Source organism: Hyla sarda, chromosome 2 (assembly GCF_029499605.1).
Source record: "Hyla sarda isolate aHylSar1 chromosome 2, aHylSar1.hap1, whole genome shotgun sequence".
NCBI classification, from domain to species: Eukaryota; Metazoa; Chordata; class Amphibia; order Anura; family Hylidae; genus Hyla; species Hyla sarda.
In genome coordinates this window covers 406,949,701-406,967,638 of record NC_079190.1, presented here as the reverse complement: position 1 = coordinate 406,967,638, position 17,938 = coordinate 406,949,701, and the positions used below count along the sequence as shown (strand labels likewise).

Sequence of the window (17,938 nt, the reverse complement as noted above, 5' to 3'; positions counted from 1 at the left end):
TAATAGGGTGTGCAGAAGGAAGGTGCAGAGAGAAAATAGAGTAGTGGACAGAGAAGGACAGCACATTGTGGAGCAGAGAATGGTGCAAGAAACAAGTCAGGGGCCTTAGAAAGTACATTTCACACCATGTGGAGTACTTTTTATTTTTTTTAAGGTCCCTGGATAACCCCTTTAATCATACTTATTTTGTTAAAAAATAAGTTAGACTTATTTTTTTTTTAAGTAGGACAATGATAAAAAATAAAATAAATGTAAATACAAGTATTGTTCACCACAAAAGAAGGTTAAATGAATCTGATTAGTCTGAATCAGCATGTGATTTACATAAACCGGCAAGAAAGGAAAATTATGATGTGCAATCTCTACTATATTTAACCCCACAGTACCTTACAGCTTGTGGTATGAAGTGCCAGCACATATATATGGTATTGGAATAGTACATCATCATGTGATAGAGTGTCCTAGGGCTGGACTTGACCAAGTACATAGTCGAAACATCAGTATTGGAATAATAACCTAAAAAGAAATAAAATCAGGAGAATAGCTACCTGTTTTTTTTACAATAGCATCTAAACATTGCATGTACCATGTAAACAAAAATGTTGTCAATAATAGTAAATCATATTATTTAAAATAGAGATATTCTCATTCAGAATAAAAGGGTGTAACATGTAAATTAAGGTACCTGTTATTTCATTGCCAGTTTGAATTTGTACTCTTTTAATGCTCCAGAAGAGCACTTTAATGATATAAAGCAGTTAGACCAATTTCACATGAGTGGCCCGACACCCGCGGATCTTATGGTACAAACTTTCTTGTGATGCTATTAGTTCAGGTGATGAAACCCAAGGTTAGGCCAGGCATTGTGGGATTTCTTGTGCTACAGCCTGAAGTATTGTCTCAAGATTTAAGTTCATAATACTGGTGCAGAAAGGCAAACATGCAGACATATCACAGACTCTTGTGAAACTGCATCAATGAATTATTATTTATTTTATTTTTTTTCAAAACTCAGCAAGCTCTAGGTAGGACTATTTTTAATTTTTCTTTCATAGCTTTCTCTATAGTACTTGCTTGATAATATTTGATAATAAAAAATGTTTGATAATAAAAATATCATTTGTAAGTTAGGTAAAAGACAAGAGTCCATCAAGTTTAACCTAAAACCCTACTGTGTTGATACAGAGGAAGGCAAGAAAAAATAAATAAAAGAAAACATTGCAGAGGAAAAATTCCTTCCCAAACCCAATATGGTGATCAGAATAAATCCCTGGATCAACGTATCCATAACCTCTAATGTTATTACTCTCTAGGAAAACATCCAGGCCCACCTTGAACTTGTTTATTGAGTCAGACATCGCAACATCATGTGGCAGAGAGTTCCATAGTCTCACTGCTCTTACATTGAAGAATCTCTGTCCGTTATGATGGTGAAACCTTCCTTCCTCTAGACGTAGAGGATGCCCCCTTGTCATGGTTACCTCCCTTGGTATGAAAAGATCACTATAAAGATCTCTGTACTGTCCATTCATATATTTCTACATTGCATTCAAGTCGCCACTAAGACAGATAACCCCAAGCTTGATAACCTGTCTTGGTATTGTAATCCTACCATACCATCAATTATCCTTGTTGCCCTTCTCTGCAACCTCTCCAGTTCAGCCATGTCCTTCTTATATACAGGTGCCCATAATAGGACACAATACTCCATATGTGGTCTGACTAGTGATTTATACAGAAGCAAATCTATGTCCTTGTTACCTGCCTCTATCCCTCTCTTGATGCATCCCATGACTTTGTTAGCCTTAACAGATGCTCCCTGGCACTGATCACTAAAGTTGAGCTTATTGTCCACCAGTGCTCCCAAGTCTTTTTCAGTAGAAGTTTTACCAAATGTCTTATTATTTAACACATAATTGTACATGTTTTTATGGTCCAAGTGCATAACTTTACGTTCCTCCACATTAAACTTCATTTGCCATGTCTGTGCCCAAGCTTTCCAGCTTCCCCAGATCCCTCTGTAATATTATATTATCATCCTCTGTGGTGATCACTTTACCCAGTTTGGTGTCATCTGCAAATATAGAAATTCTACTTTGTAATCCCTCTACAAGGTCAATAATAAACCTATTGAAACTTATTGTTATCAACATTTATAAAAAAAAACAAAAAACATAAAAATGCTTACAGTTGACAGTTCATCAGTAATCTGTGACATCATGTATTTTCTTCATTGCAGATGATTGGATCCAAGGAAATGTGTTAATAATACAATCTCTTAGTTCTAAATAAATTGTTCTCTTATACAGTGCCCACAATCCTTTTTTACATGGCTAGTAGATGCCAATATTGAGTATTGTCTATTGCTTTTGCTTTAGTACCACAGTAATTAAAAAGTAATCCAGTCCATTGTCAGTGTAAATTAAAGGGGTACTCCATTGGAAAACTTTTTTTTTTAATCAACTAATGCCAAAAAGTTAAACAGATTTGTAAATTACTTCTATTAAAAAATCTCATTCCTGCTGTATGAACCACAGGAAGTTCTTTTCTCTTTGAATTTCCTTTCTATCTGACCACCGTGCTCTCTGCTGACACCTCTGTCCATATTAGGAACTCTTCCAGAGTAGGAGCAAATCCCCATAGAAAACCTGTCCAGACAGTTGCTGACATGGACAGAGGTATCAGCAGAGAGCACTGTGGTCAGACAGAAAAGAAATTGAAAAAGAAAAGAAGTGCCTGTGGATAATACAGCAGCTAATAAGTACTGAAATGATTAAGATTTTTTAATAGAAGTAATTTACAAATCTGTTAAACTTTCTGGCACCAGCTGATTTAACCCCCTTAAGGACTCAGCCCATTTGGACCTTAAGGACTAAGACAATTTTATTTTTACGTTTTCGTTTTTTCCTCCTCCCCTTCAAAAAATCCTAACTCTTTTATATTTTCATTCACAGACTAGTATGAGGGCTTGTTTTTTGCACGACTAGTTGTCCGTTGTAATGCCATTACTCACTTTACCATAAATGTATGGCGCAACCAAAAAAATACTATTTGTGTGGGGAAATTAAAAAGAAAGCCGCAATTTAGCAAATTTTGGAAGGTTTTGTTTTCACGCCGTACAATTTATGGCAAAAATGACATGTGTTTTTTATTGTTTGGGTCAAAACGATTAAAATGATACCCATGATAATATACTTTTCTATTATTGTTGCGCTTAAAAAAAAACGCAAACTTTTTAACCAAATTAGTACGTTTAAAATCCCCCTATTTTGAAGACCTATAACTTTTTCATTTTTCTGTATAAGCGGTGGTATGAGGGCTCATTTTTTGCGCCGTGATCTGTACTTTTTATTAATACCATATTTGCTTATACAAAACTTTTATTACATTTTTTATACATTTTTTTGGGAATAAAATGTTATAAAAAAGCAGCTATTTTGGTCTTTTTTTTTTTTTTTTTTAAGGTTCACGCTGTTCACCGTATGGGATCATTTACATTTTATTTTAATAGTTCGGATATTTACGCACGCGTCAATACCAAATATGTATATAAAAAAAAAATTACACTTTTTGGGGGTAAAATAGGGAAAATGGGACAATTTACGTTTTTATTGGGGGAGGGGGTTTTTCAAATTTTTTTTACTTTTTTTTTTTTACTTTTTTTACTTTTATTTTTACACTCTTATAGTACCCATAGGGGACTATTTATAGCAACCATTCAATTGCTAATGCTGTTCAGTGCTATGTATAGGTCACAGCACTGATCAGCATTATCGGTCATCTTCTGCTCTGGTCTGCGGGAAGGCAGATCAGAGCAGAAGACTCCAGGAAGGCAGCATAGCCAGGTGAGGGGACCTCCGTCTGCCGTGCAGGATGATCGGATCGCCGTGGCAGCGCTGCGGGCGATCCGATCATCCTGTTAAGTGACCACGATGCTGAGGATGCCGTGATCTGTATTGATCACGGCATCTGAGGGGTTAATGGCGGACATCCACGGGATCGCGGGTGTCCGCCATTACCCGCGGGTCGATGGCTGCGAACCACAGCCGGGACCTGCCACGCATGATGCCGGTATCGCTCCGATGCCCGCGGTTATGCTCAAGACGTAAATGTACGTCCTGGTGCGTTAAGTACCACATCACCAGGACGTACATTTACGTCCTGCGTCGTTAAGGGGTTAAAAAAAGTATTTTCCAGTGGAGTACCCCTTTAATATCAACTGGTTCAGTCCCAACTACAAAAAGGTCTCATTGCCAAGGTGTCAAACAAGAAACATCTCATGATGGGTAAAAGCAAAGAGCTGTCACAAGATCTTCAGAACCTATTGCAAATTATAACAGTGTTGGTTACAGGCGCATTTCTAAGTTTCTGAATGTTCCAGTGAGCACTGTTGGGGTCATAATACAGAAGTAGAAAGACAATAATTTCACCATAAATTTGCCTCGACCAAGTGCTCCTCACAAGATTTCTGATAAAAGAGTGAAAAGAATAATCAGAAGTGTTGTCCAAGAGCCAAGGACACTTGTGGAGAGCTTCAAAAAGACCTGGAATTAGCAGTACTGCTGTCTCAAAAAACAGCATTTAATGAGAAAAAAGGTTACATTTTCAATACTTATTTCACCCGCTGTATGTGATGATAGAAAAGTTAATTACTTAAAAAACTTAAATTAAATTGTAAATTCCTATTAGGTACGTTTATAATTCTTGAAATAAAGTTACCTTCATTATTTTTCAAGTCAAATTTTAAAAGTTTCAGTCCAACACAGGCATCAAGCATCCGCTCCATCCCATCCACACTGGTGCCCAAGCGAGAAGCGATTGTTGCAGCAGGAATTGGCTCCTGTGCTTCATGTAGTAAATCAAAAACTCCCAGTTCACATGCTGTAAACATGGTCTGCAAGGGAAAGAGCGACAAACTACTTAACAGACTTTTCTACCTGTCAGCACTATAATTAAAGGGGTACTCCGCCCCTAGATATCTAATCCCCTATCCAAATGATACAGTGGGGATCAAAAGTTTGGGCACCCCAGGTAAAAATTTGTATTAATGTGCATAAAGAAGCCAAGGAAAGATGGAAAAATCTCCAAAAGGCATCAAATTACAGATTAGACATTCTTATAATATGTCAACAAAAGTTAGATTTTATTTCCATCATTTACACTTTCAAAATAACAGAAAACAAAAAAATGGCGTCTGCAAAAGTTTGGGAACCCTGCAGAATTTATAGCATGCACTGCCCTCTTTGCAAAGCTGAGACCTGCCAGTGTCATGGATTGTTCTTGATCATCATCTGGGAAGACCAGGTGATGTCAGTCGCAAAGGTTTTAAATGCTTAGACTCATCTGACCTTGCCACAACAATCAGCACCATGGGTTCTTCTAAGCAGTTGTCTAGAAATCTGAAAATAGTTGACGCTCACAAAGCTGGAAAAGGCTATAATAGGATAGCAAAACGTTTTCAGATGTCAATATCCTCTGTTCGGAATGTAATTAAGAAATGGCAGTCATCAGGAACAGTGGAAGTTAAAGCAAGATCTGGAAGACCAAGAAAAATATCAGACAGGACAGCTTGCAGGATTGTGAGAAAAACAATTCAAAACCCACGTTTGACTGCACAATCCCTCCAGAAAGATCTGGCAGACACTGGAGTTGTGGTACACTATAAAGAGATACTTTTACAAATATGGTCTTCATGGAAGTGTCATCAGAAGAAAACCTCTTCTACGTCCTCACCACAAAAATCTGCGTTTTAACTTTGCAACTGAACATATAGACAAGCCTGATGCATTTTGGAAACAAGTTCTGTAGACCGATGAGGTTAAAATCTAACTTTTTGGCCAGAATGAGCAAAGGTACGTTTGGAGAACAAGGGGAACAGAATTTAATGAAAAGAACCTCTGTCCAACTGTTAAGCATGGGGGTGGGTCAATCATTCTTTGGGGTTGTATTGCAGCCAGTGGCACAGGGAACATCTCATGAGTAGAAGGAAAAATGGATTCAATAAAATCTCAGCAAATTTTGGATGCTAACTTGATGCCATCTGGGAAAAAGCTGAAGTTAAAGAGAGGATGGCTTCCACAAATGGATAATGATCCTAAACACACCTCGAAATCCATGGGGGATTACATCAAGAGGCATAAACTGAAGGTTTTGCCATGGCCTTCACAATCTCCTGACCTCAACATAATTGAAAATCTATGGATAGACCTTAAAAGAGCAGTGCGTGACAGACAGACCAGAAATCTCAAAGAACTGGAAGACTTTTGTAAGGAAGAATGAGCAAAATTACCTCAAACAAGAATTGAAAGACTCTTGGCTGGCTACAAAAAGCGTTTACTAGCTGTGATACTTGCCAAAGGGGGCAGTACAAGATATTAACTCTGCAGGGTGCCCAAACTTTTGCAGACGCCATTTTTTTTGCTTTCTGTTATTTTGAAAGTGTAAATGATGGAAATAAAATCTAACTTTTGTTGACATATTATAAGAGTGTCTAATCTGTAATTTGATGCCTTTTGGAGATTTTTCCATCTTTCCTTGGCTTCTTTATGCACATTAATACAAATTGTTACCTGGGGTGCCCAAACTTTTGATCCCCACTGTAGGGGATAAAATGTCTGATGGCAGGGGTCCCGCCACTGGGGACCCCAGGGATCTCGGCTGCGGCACCCCGCTGTCATCACTGCACAGAGCAAACTCTCTCTGTGCGTAATGAAGGGCGATACAGGGGCCAGAGCATTGTGACGTCATGGCTCCGCCCCCTCATGACGTCACGGCTCACCCCCTCAACACAAGTCTATGGGGGGGGGGCGTGCCCCCTCCCATAGACTTGCATTAAGGGGGCAGGATATAATTTCACGAGGGGGGCAGAGCCGTGATGTCACAATGCTCCGGCCCCTGTATCGCCCGTCATTACCCAGACCCCCGGGATAAGATGTCTAGGGGCGGAGTACCCCTTTATATAAAATTATAGCATATTCTTAGGATAAATTCATGACTGATAGGGGCCCAACCCCTATGCCCCACTACATTAGTAGGAATGAAGGGGACTGCATTTGCACTTCTCATTGTTTTTTAGCTACACATTGGCACACCTGGCCACTCATCTGTGCCAGGAACTACATTTAGGCCCATTCAGGGGAAAACAGATAACGGGAACCATGTGGAAAACTCATGCTATGTCCCATTCGTTCTCATGATCAGTGGGGGTCCCAGTGGCTTACTCCCACTGTTCATAAAGTGATTACATATCCTAGTCATAAGACATACATATCCTTTCAAAGGCATCTCATGAAGAAAATCCCAGTCCATCTGTCATGATAGGACATAGATACATCATACAGGGGGTTCTCCTGCTTGTAACTCTCATATATGAGCCAAAACAGAGAGTGACTCCCATTTTGATGGACTTGAGCCATCCTTTTATTACACGAACAGCCAATCACCTAAATGACCACAATGTAATACTGCAAGGGGAATAGCCTGACTGGCCATATCTTCCCCTGAAAGAAAAAGTTGCTTGCTGGTGCAAGATTTCCAGGATGTGCATCAGTAGTACAATGGATGTCAAAAAATGGATGCATGGCTGCTCTCTTTCAAAAACAGCACCACACCTGACCAAGGTTTGTGTGTTGTATTGCAGCTCAGCCCAATTCACTTGAGCTGAACTCAAGGTGTGAAATTGTCTTTGGAAGAAAGATGATTTGTTTTTGAATCCCATGCAACCTCTTCAAAGGCTAAGAATGTCCACCTTTTGCAACCAAATGTTTCTTATTGCCCAGATGCATCTACAATGTAACTTTGCAATAGGTTTTCATAAAAAATGTCTAATTGTGTTTCTACTGCTTTTATGCTGACCTATGAATCTCCATGGTAACAGACAACAAACTTACTCTTTCTTTGGTGATATCAAGCAGTTTCACTTAATTCCATCTGTTCTCAAGTGTATGCTAACATACATGTATGTTATTTATCATTTTTACTTGCTGTCAGTTTTTTTTTACCCATTTTTATTTTATTTTATGTTTTTTACTTTGGTTTTTATGGACGTGCGGCAAATTTATCATTTGGTAAACGTCCTTTAGTAATTTTGGCGCATATCATATTCTTCTTTGGTATGTGTGTTTTTCATGCCAAAATATTGTTGGCAGGGATTTTTGTCAAACATGCACCAAATACAGGCAAATTAGCGCCAAAATACAAACACAATGCAATTGATAAATGACTGACCACTGCAAAAATCAAACACAGGATCATCAAAATCCTAGCAAGTTTACAATTTGACAGAGGTGAGAATGCGCCGAATACTGGCGCAAAAAAAAAAAACTGCACCAAAGAAACACAATAACATACATAAATCTGTTGATAAATACCCCCAATATCTTTGAAGATAAGCTAAAAGGGGAAAGGAAAAACATGGGAAGAAACACATAGCCACGCCTTTCCAAAATCAATTCTACTGTTTTCCCCAGGTTGTGTGTGGTATTGCAGCTTAGTTCCATAGAAGTGAATAGAGCAAAGCAGTGTGGTGCTGTTTTTAGAAGAAAGCAGCCATGTTATTCTAATCCTGGATAACTCCTTTAACCCATTGGGGACTGAGCCCATTTTGACCCTAAGGACCAGAGCATTTTTTGCAATTCTGACCACTGTCAGTTTCAGCATTAATAACTCTGGTATGCTTGTACATATGAATTTGATTCAGAGACTGTTTTTTCGTGACATATTTTACTTTATGTTAGTGGTAAATTTTTGTCGATACTTGCATCATTTCTTGGTGAAAAATTCCAAAATTTCATGAAAAATTTGAAAATTTTGCATTTTTATAACTTTGAAGCTCTCTGCTTGTAAGGAAAATAGACATTCCAAAAAAATTATATTTTGATTAACATATGCAATATGTCTACTTTAGGTTGGCATCATAAAGTTGACATGTTTTTACTTTTTGAAGACATCAGAGGGCTTCAAAGTATAGCAGCAATTTTCCAACTTTTCAAGAAAATTTCAAAATTTGAATTTTTCAGGTACCAGTTCAGTTTTGAAGTGAATTCGAGGATCTTTATGTTAGAAATACCCCATAATGGACACCATTATGAAAACTGCACCCCTAAACGTATTCAAAATGACATTCAGAAAGTTTGTTAACTTAGTTTGTTTCACAGGAATAGCAGCAAAGTGGAGACAAAAATTCAAAATCTTCATTTTTTACACTCGCATGTTCTTGTAGACCCATACAGTAACCCCCCGACCTGCGATGGCCCCGACATATGATAAAATCGACATACGATGGCCTCTCAGAGGCCATCGCATGTCGATGTCAGCATCGACATACGATGCTTTTATATGTCGGGGCCATCGCATTAACTGCTATCCGACAGCGCAAAATGCTTAAGCTGCTGTCGGATAGCAGTTTAAGCATCCCGGGCAGGTTCGCTTACCTATTCCCGCTGCTCCGGGTCCACTTCTCGATCCTCCGGCGTCTTCTGCATCTTCTCCAGGGTCCGGGCCTAGCTTTCCGGCGTCGTTATTACGTTACTACGCACGCCGCGCAGGCGCAGCAGCGTAATAACGTCATCAGAAAGCGAGGCCCGGACCCTGCAGAAGATGCGGAAGAAGCCGGAGGATCGCGAAGAAGACACCGGAGCAGCGGGACAGCATCGGGAGCCCCTGGAGCAGCATCGGGAGTGGTGAGGACCTGGTCCGGAGCAGCGGGAACAGGTGAGTACAGCTTCCTATACTTTACATTGCACGGATCCCTCAACATACCATGGATTCGACAAACGATGGGTCGTTTGGAACTAATTACCATTGTATGTTGAGGGACCACTGTATTTTTTATTTTTACAAGGGGTAAAAGGAGAAAAAGCCCCCCAAAATATGTAACCCAATATCTCTTGAGTAAGGAAATACCTCATATGTGGATGTAAAGTGCTTTGTGGGTGCACTAGAGGGATCAGAAGAGAAGGAGCGACAATGGGATTTTGGAGAGCGGATTTTACTGAAATGGTTTTTGGGGGGCATATCGCACTTAGAAAGCCCCTATGGTGCCAGAACAGCGAAAAACACTCCACATGGTATATTATTTGGGAAACTACATCCCTCAAGGAATGTAACAAGTGGTACAGTGAGCCTTAATACACCACATGTGTTTGACGACTTTGCATTGAAGTTGGACGTGAAAATGAAAAATGTTTTTTTTTTTTTTTTTACTAAAATGCTGATGTTACCTCAAATTTTTCATTTTCACAAGGGGTAATAGGTGAAAATGTCACCCAAAATTTTAAAACACTTTTCTCTCGAGTAAAGAAATACCTCATATGTGGATGTAAAACGATCTGTGGGTGTACTAGAGGGCTCAAAAGGGAGGGAGCGACATTGGGCTTTTGGAAAGCAAATTTTTCTGAAATGGTTTTTGGGGGGCATGTCTCATTTAGGAAGCCCCCATGGTGCCAGAACAGTGAAAAACACCCCATATGGCATACTCTTTGGGAAACTACACCCCTCAAGGAACATAAAAAGGGGTGCAATGAGCATTTACACACCACTGGCATTTGACAGATCTTTGTAACAGTGGGCTGTGCAAATGAAAAATTACATTTTTCATTTTCGTGGACCACTGTTTCAAAAATCTGTCAGTCACCTGTGGGGTGTTAAGGCTCATTATACCCCTTGTTACGTTCCGTGAGGGGTGTAGTTACCAAAATGGGGTCACATGGTTTTTTTTTTTTTTTTGCGTTTATGTCACCCCTGCGTTTATGCCACCCCTGTGCAAGTCACCAGTTTAGGCCTCAAATGTACATGGTGCGCTCTCACTCCTGAGCCCTGTTGTGCGCCCGCAGAGCATTTTATGCCCACATATGGGGTATTTCCGTACTTGGGAGAAACTGTGTTACAAATTTTGTGGGTCTCTATTTCTTTTTACCTCTTATGAAAATGAAAAGTATGGGGCAACACCAGCATGTTAGTGTAAATTATTTTTTTTTTTTACACTAACAGGCTGGGGTAGGCCCGAACTTTACCTTTTCATAAGGGGTAAAAGCCCCCCAAAATTTGTAGCGCAATTTCTCTCGAGTTCGCAGATACCCCATATGTGGCCCTAAACTGTTGCCTTGAAATACGACAGGGCTCTGAAGTGAGAGAGCGCCATGCGCAGTTGAGGCCTAAATTAGGGATTTTCATCGGGGTGTACCCAGATGCAAGTGTTACACTTACCTCCTCCAACAAAAAAGCTGTACGTCAGTTTTCCCCAAACAGGGTGCCTCCAGCTGTTGCAAAACTGATTACATGCCTGGACAGTCAATGGCTGTCCGGCAATACTGGGAGATGCTATTTTGCAACAGCTGGATGCTCCGTTTTGGAAAAACTGACATTTAATTTTTATTGGATGGGGGGGGGGGCGACAGTGTAAGGGTGTGTGTATATGTAGTGTTTTACTCTTTATTTAGGGTTAGTGTAGTGTTTTTAGGGTGCATTCACATGGGCGGGGGTTTACAGTGAGTTTCCTGCTCCAGCTGAAAATTTGCCGCATCTCAAACTTGAAGCGGGAAACTTGCTGTAAACCCCTGCCCATGTGAATGCACCCTGACAGACTGTGCATGCTGGGTGTTGTAGTTATGCAACATCTAGAGGCACACTGGTTGGGATTGAGAAACACTTAGTTAGGTAACAGGCTACCGCAGTGTTTCCGCACCACTGTCTGTTTCCTAACTCAGTGTTTCCCAACCCATGTGTCTCCAGCTGTTGCAAAACCACAACTTCCAGCATGCATGGTCTGTCAGTGCATGCTGGGAGTTATAGTTTTGAAACAGCAGGAGGCACACAGGTTGGGAAACACTGAGTTAGGAAACAGACAATGTTTCCCAACCAGTGTGCCTCCAGTTGTTGAAATACTACAACTCCTAGCTTGCCTAGACAGCCGAAGAGCATGTTGGGAGTTGTAGTTATGCAACAATTGGAGGAGGACAATTTGAAGATCACTGTGTAGTGGTCTCCAAACTGTAGCCCTCCAGATGTTGCAAGACTTCAACTCCAAGCATGCCCAGACTGCCCAGGCATGCTGGCAGTTGTAGTTCGGCAACATCTGAAGGGCCAGATGTTGCCGAACTACAACTCCCAGCATGCCTGGACAGTCTTGGCATGCTTTGAATTGACATCTGGAGTGCTACAGTTTGGACGCCACTGTATAGTGGTCTCCAAACAGTGCCCTTCCAGATGTTGCAAAACTACCACTCCCAGCATGCAGAGACAGTCCAAGCATGCTGGGAGTTGTAGTTCTGCAACATTTGAAGGGCCTGGACAGTCTGGGCATGCTGAGAGTTGTAGTTTTGCAACATCTGGAAGGACAGTGGTCTCCAAACTGTGGCCCTCCAGATGTTGCAAAACTACAACTTCCAGCATGTCCAGACAGCCGAAGGCTGTCTGGGCATGCTGGGAGCTGTAGTTTTGAAACTCCTAGATATAGCAGTGAAGATTACTTCGGCACTTACGGCAATCTTCACTGCTGCATCTGGGAAACCGCCGCCGCTGCCTCCACTTGCCTGCCGCCTCCTGTCAGCCACCGGTCCCTGGTCCTCGGTCCCCGCGTGAACCCAGGTAACCGGCGCCAGCGGTCCCCGCCGCATCCACAGGCCCCCCGCTCTGCCTCGACAATCAGGGGCGGGCAGAGCGAGGGAAATGAACGTTCACCCCCATCCCTGCGATTCGCCGATCAGTCCTGATCGGTCAATCACAGTGGATAGGAAGAGATGGCACTCCTGCCACCTGGCTCCTATCCTTTAGGATGATTGGGGCTGTTCCTAACAGCTCCGATCATCCCTATTTTCCATCAGAGACCCGATCAGCCTGGAATTGCCGCAAATCGCCGCCCCCCAGACATTTGCACGGGATTCCTGCTGAATGATTTCAGCAGGCATCCCATTCCGATCCCCGTCTGGCTAGCGGCGGGGATCGAAATTCCCACGGGTGTACAGGAACGCCCTTGGTCCTTAAGTTCCTTAACCTGTTGGGGACGAAGGGCGTATGAATACACCCTTGCGTCCTGGTACTTAAGGACGAAGGGCGTATGTATACGCTCGTGGGAATTTCGGTCCCCGCCGCGCCGGGCAGGGACCGGGGTGACTGCTGATATCGATCAGCAGGCATCCCGCACAAATGCCCAGGGGGGTCATCAGACCCCCCATGTCGGCGATCGGCGCAAATCGCAAGTGAATTCACACTTGCGATTTGCGCCTATTCCGGATCATACGGGATCTATGGTGACCCAGAATATAAGGGGGATCGCGGTTGTCTAAGACACCTACGATCCCCCTGAAGGGATAGGAGTGAGGTGGCAGGGGTGCCACCCCTCCAATCTCTGCTATTGGTCGTCATAAGAAGATTGGGGGCGGGGGGGGGGGTTAACTTTCGTACATGGCCCCTGACTACCATTCCAAATGAATTCTCTTTCCAAAAGCTCCATGGCGCTCCTCCTCTTCTGAGCATTGTAGTTCGCCAGCAGAGCACTTGACGTCCACATATGGGGTATTTTCATACTCAGAAGAAATGGGGTTACAAATTTTGGGGGTCATTTTCTCCTATTACCCCTTGTAAAAATGTAAAATTTTGGGAAAGAAAAAGCATTTTAGTAAAAGATATGTTTTTTTCATTTATACATCCAACTTTAACAAAAAGTCATCAAACACCTGTGGGGTGTTAAGGCTCACTGTACCCCTTGTTACGTTCCTTAAGGGGTGTAGTTTCCAAATTAGTATGCCATGTGGGTATTTTTTGCTGTTCTTGCACCACAGGGGCTTCCTAAATGCGACATGCCCCCCAAAAACCCTTTCAGCAAAATTTGCTTTCAAAAATCCAAATGTGACTCCTTCTGTTCTGAGCATTGTAGTTCGCCCGCAGAGCATTTTACATCCTAACATGGGGTATTTCCATACTCAGAAGAGATGGAGTTACAAATTTTGGGGGGCATTTTCTCCCATTACCCTTTGTAAAAATGGTAAATTTGGGGGAAAACTGCACTTTAGTGAAAAAATAGTTTTTTTCATTTACACATCCAATTTTAACGAAGTCGTTAAACACCTGTGGGGTGTTAAGGCTAACTAGACCCCTTGTTACGTGCCTTGAGGGGTGTAGTTTCCAAAATGGTATGTCATGTGGGGTTTTCTGCTGTTCTGGCACCATAGGGGCTTTCTAAATGTGACATGCCCCCCAAAAACCATTTCAGCAAAATTCACTCTCCAAAATCCCATTGTTGCTCCTTCCCTTCTGAGCCCTCTACTGCGCCCACAGAACACTTGACATACACATATCAGGTATTTCCTTACTCGAGAGAAATTAGGTTAAAAATTTGGGGGGGCTTTTTCTCCTATTATCACTTGTAAAAATTCAAAAACTGGGTCTACAAGAACATGCGAGTGTAAAAAATGAAGATTCAGAATTTTCTCCTTCACTTTGCTGCTATTCCTGTGAAACACCTAAAGGGTTAACACACTTACTGCATGTCATACTTTGAGGGGTACAGTTTTTATACTTGGGTCATTTGTGGGGTATTTCTAATATGAAGGCCCTTCAAATCCACTTCAAAACTGAACTGGTCCCTGAAAAATTCCGATTTAGAAAATTTTGTGAAAAATTGGAAAATTGCTGCTGAACTTACTGATGTCTTCCAAAAGTAAAAACATGTCAACTTTATGATGCAAATATAAAGTAGACATATTGGCTCACATTTATCATTGTAGTGTAAGTGGAGCATTTTTTTACACCTTTTTTTGTGTGCTGGTAATGTGCAGGAGCACCAAATTTATTAAATGGTCAAAGGGCATTTGATAAATTTTGTGCAGGTAAACATTTTCTGAAATTTCTCTCTTCACATACACAAAAAAGCTACACCATGTCTGGGCTGGTGTAGTTTTAGAGACTTTTCAGTGGCTTTGCGCCTTTTTTGCCGCTACCATAAAGTAGAATATGTCATGAAAGAACAATCTCGGAATCAAATTTATAAGTAAAAGCATCCCAGAGTTATTAATGCTTAAAGTGACAGTGGTCAGATTTGCAAAAAATTCTCCCGTCCTTAGGGTCATAATGGGCTGTGTCCCCAAGGGGTTAGGTACCAAGACGCAAGGGCGTATCCATACGCCCTTGGTCCCCAACAGGTTAAAGGGGTACTCCAGTGGAAAACTTTTTTATTTTTTCAAATCCAATGGTGCCAGAAAGTTAAACCGATTTGTAAATTATTTCTATATAAAAATCTTAATCCTTCCAGTACTTATTAGCTGCTGAATACTACAGAGGAAATTATTTTCTTTTTGGAACACAGAGCTCTCTGCTGACATCTCTGTCCATTTAAGAACTGTCCAGAGTAGGAGAAAATCCCCATAGCAAACATATGCTGCTCTGGACAGTTCCTAAAATGGACAGAGATGTCAGCAGAGAGCACCCTTTTAAGAAACCATAGCATTGAACAAAATCTGCACATATCCTTAACAAACTGGAAGATTAGAGTTGTGTATGTTTTTCAAAATTACAATAAAAAAATACTACTTCTACACAACTTTATCACATATTGCCATGCATTACTGTTTTTAGACAGTATTACGGTAATGTCTGACAAATAACTTTTTAAAGCTCTAATAGTGGTTGATGCAGGTTCATTATCAACACTTTACTATTCTATGCATATAAACTAGAAAATATGCTCTGAATTGTTTTCTAGTGTATATTGTGAAGCAAACCGCATTTAGTCAACAGTGATTATAAAAAAACTACCAGAGTTTAAATCTTATACATTCAAGTGTTTAAAACAATTTATGTCTCATGGAATTGAAGAATTTCCATTAATTTCTTACCTTTGAGACTAAAAATCCATATGTATAGTCAAGAATTTTTTGCGGATATTCAAGTTCTTCAGAGGAGCACATGTTGGTGTGATGTGAAGCAGCTCAGTCAGCTTTTATAAGCTGCTTTCCAACTGAGATGTGTTATTCCAGAGGACTTAGCAAGGCTCAGACAACTGCTTTCTTATTTGACCTACTTATAAGGCACTTAGTACCATAAGAACCTTTAGCATATGGAATAAATAAATGCCTTCATTACTTTTAACTGAAGAAATGTGCCATCAATGTATTAGCACACTCCAAGGGGTTCATGTATTAAGCTCCTCTTGGAGCATAAACCCCTCTCTGGGGTGGTGCTCTTAGTGCGCCACATGAATGAATGTAATTTTTAGTGGTGAAAATGTCTACCGTGCAAGAAGGAGGTGTTTTCATCCTGGCATATTATTTACACTAGGATGTATTATGTGCGAGTTTTGAAAACATTTTTAAAAGTTGCACAGTTTGGCACAAAGGCTGCGTCAACTAGGAACTGGTTTATAAGCCTGCGTCTTGCTGGCTTGGGCAGTGTGAGGCATCTATCATTCGGTGCGAGGGGCGCACAGAATGACAAATGCAGCCCTATGTGCTCTATACAACCGTGCATAGCTGCTGTATACTGTACAGGAGTGGGACCCCCATCATTATACTGTCCCCTCTTTGTACGAGCTGAGTCAGCAGCCAGACAGCCGCAAGTACAGCTTGGCTGAGCAGGAGATATACATCCTGGCCATCCAGGTAAGGCTGCTATAAAGTTCTTCAGTTTTAAAGAGCCGTTATAATGTTCCGTTATGAAAACCCTTAAAAACGGGCGTTAAACGGCCGTTACAAAATCCCATACGGCAGTTACAAAATCCCATTAAAGTCTATGGGATTTTTACATTATCCATTTTAACCCGTCGTTATTTGTGACGGGAGAAAAAACGGTACATGCACTATTTTTCTCCTGTCATAAAATAACGTCCGTTATTAATAAAGAGCTATGACGGGTTAAATTGGATAGTGTAAAAATCCCATAGACTTTAATGGGATTTTGTAACGGCTGTTTAACGTCCATTTTTAAGGGTTTTCATAACAGAACATTATAATGGCTCTTTAAAACGGAAGAACTTTATAGTGTGAAAGCAGCCTAAGAGTTAAGGAGGCATCCCTCCCTAACCCTTTGGGGACACTATCCAGCAATATCTATACATTGCTGGATAATGTCCCCCCGTTGCTGAGCTGAGCATCTCTAGTTTACCTCTTCTGTCCTATACAGTATACAGCTATCTATCTATCTATCTGTATAGGATAAGGAGATTTACACTTACCCATCCAGGTTTCTGCACAATGTCTTGTCTCCTCTTTAGCCCTGCCTCTAATTACATTATGGTCACTAGAGGCCGAACTAGAGAAGAAAGAAGACTTCACAGGAACTACAAGTGTAACTGAATGCCCTGCTGCACAAATCGGTGCACGTAAATATATGAATATATCCCAACATTTATCACAATGTGCAGCCTCTTAATGCACTCCTGCCATGCACCAGGTGTGTGGCAGGAGCGCATAACTCAAAAAGTCGTAGGGGTTAGTACATAATTTACTAAGTGTACTTACTAACTATACAATTTTTTTTGCTGCCTTATTCCAGAATAAGTGTACCTCATTAGTTTTTTTCATGTGGTGCCTCTGTAAGAAAGTGACCTGTCACTGAGGGTAAGTTTGTAAGAAGAGGGATCTGACAGGAACCATTTTGCAAGATGAATCATGTAGCAATAAGGGGAGACACACTTAAGGGTCTATTTACACGTCAGAATTTTAGCCAGCGGATTTCCATCTCAAATGAAAGCCCAATACACTTTTATGGGATTCCTTATTCCCGTTGACACTTCAGAATTTCCGCTTGCGGAAAGTGCCACTGGGAGTGCGGAATCCCATAAAAGTGTATTGGGCTTTCATTTGAGGTAGAATTCTGCTGGAAGAAATTCCGCCATGTGAATAGGCCCTTGCAACGGTTCTTCTCAAACCATTTCCTGTCAGTAACAGGGCTGGACTGGAACTAAAAAACAGTCTTGGCACCTAAATCCAAACAGTCCACATAGAGT

At 41.1% G+C, this 17,938-nt stretch overlaps 1 protein-coding gene across 6 annotated transcripts in view; it reads right to left on the bottom strand.

Annotated features, from left to right (window-relative positions):
• Nucleotides 1-17,938, bottom strand: part of LOC130356822 (acetylserotonin O-methyltransferase-like) — a 77,644-nt gene that overhangs the window by 33,763 nt on the left and 25,943 nt on the right. For 5 of the 6 annotated variants that reach the window (XM_056558806.1, XM_056558810.1, XM_056558811.1 and 2 more), the window contains 2 exons: nt 4,720-4,894; nt 387-516 (listed from right to left, as the gene is read on the bottom strand). In XM_056558806.1, the coding sequence (XP_056414781.1) occupies nt 387-516; nt 4,720-4,894 (305 nt within the window). Of the gene's footprint in view, nt 1-386; nt 517-4,719; nt 4,895-15,830; nt 16,592-17,938 lie in introns of those variants that run through there. The other variant, XM_056558808.1, reaches the window with a different exon arrangement.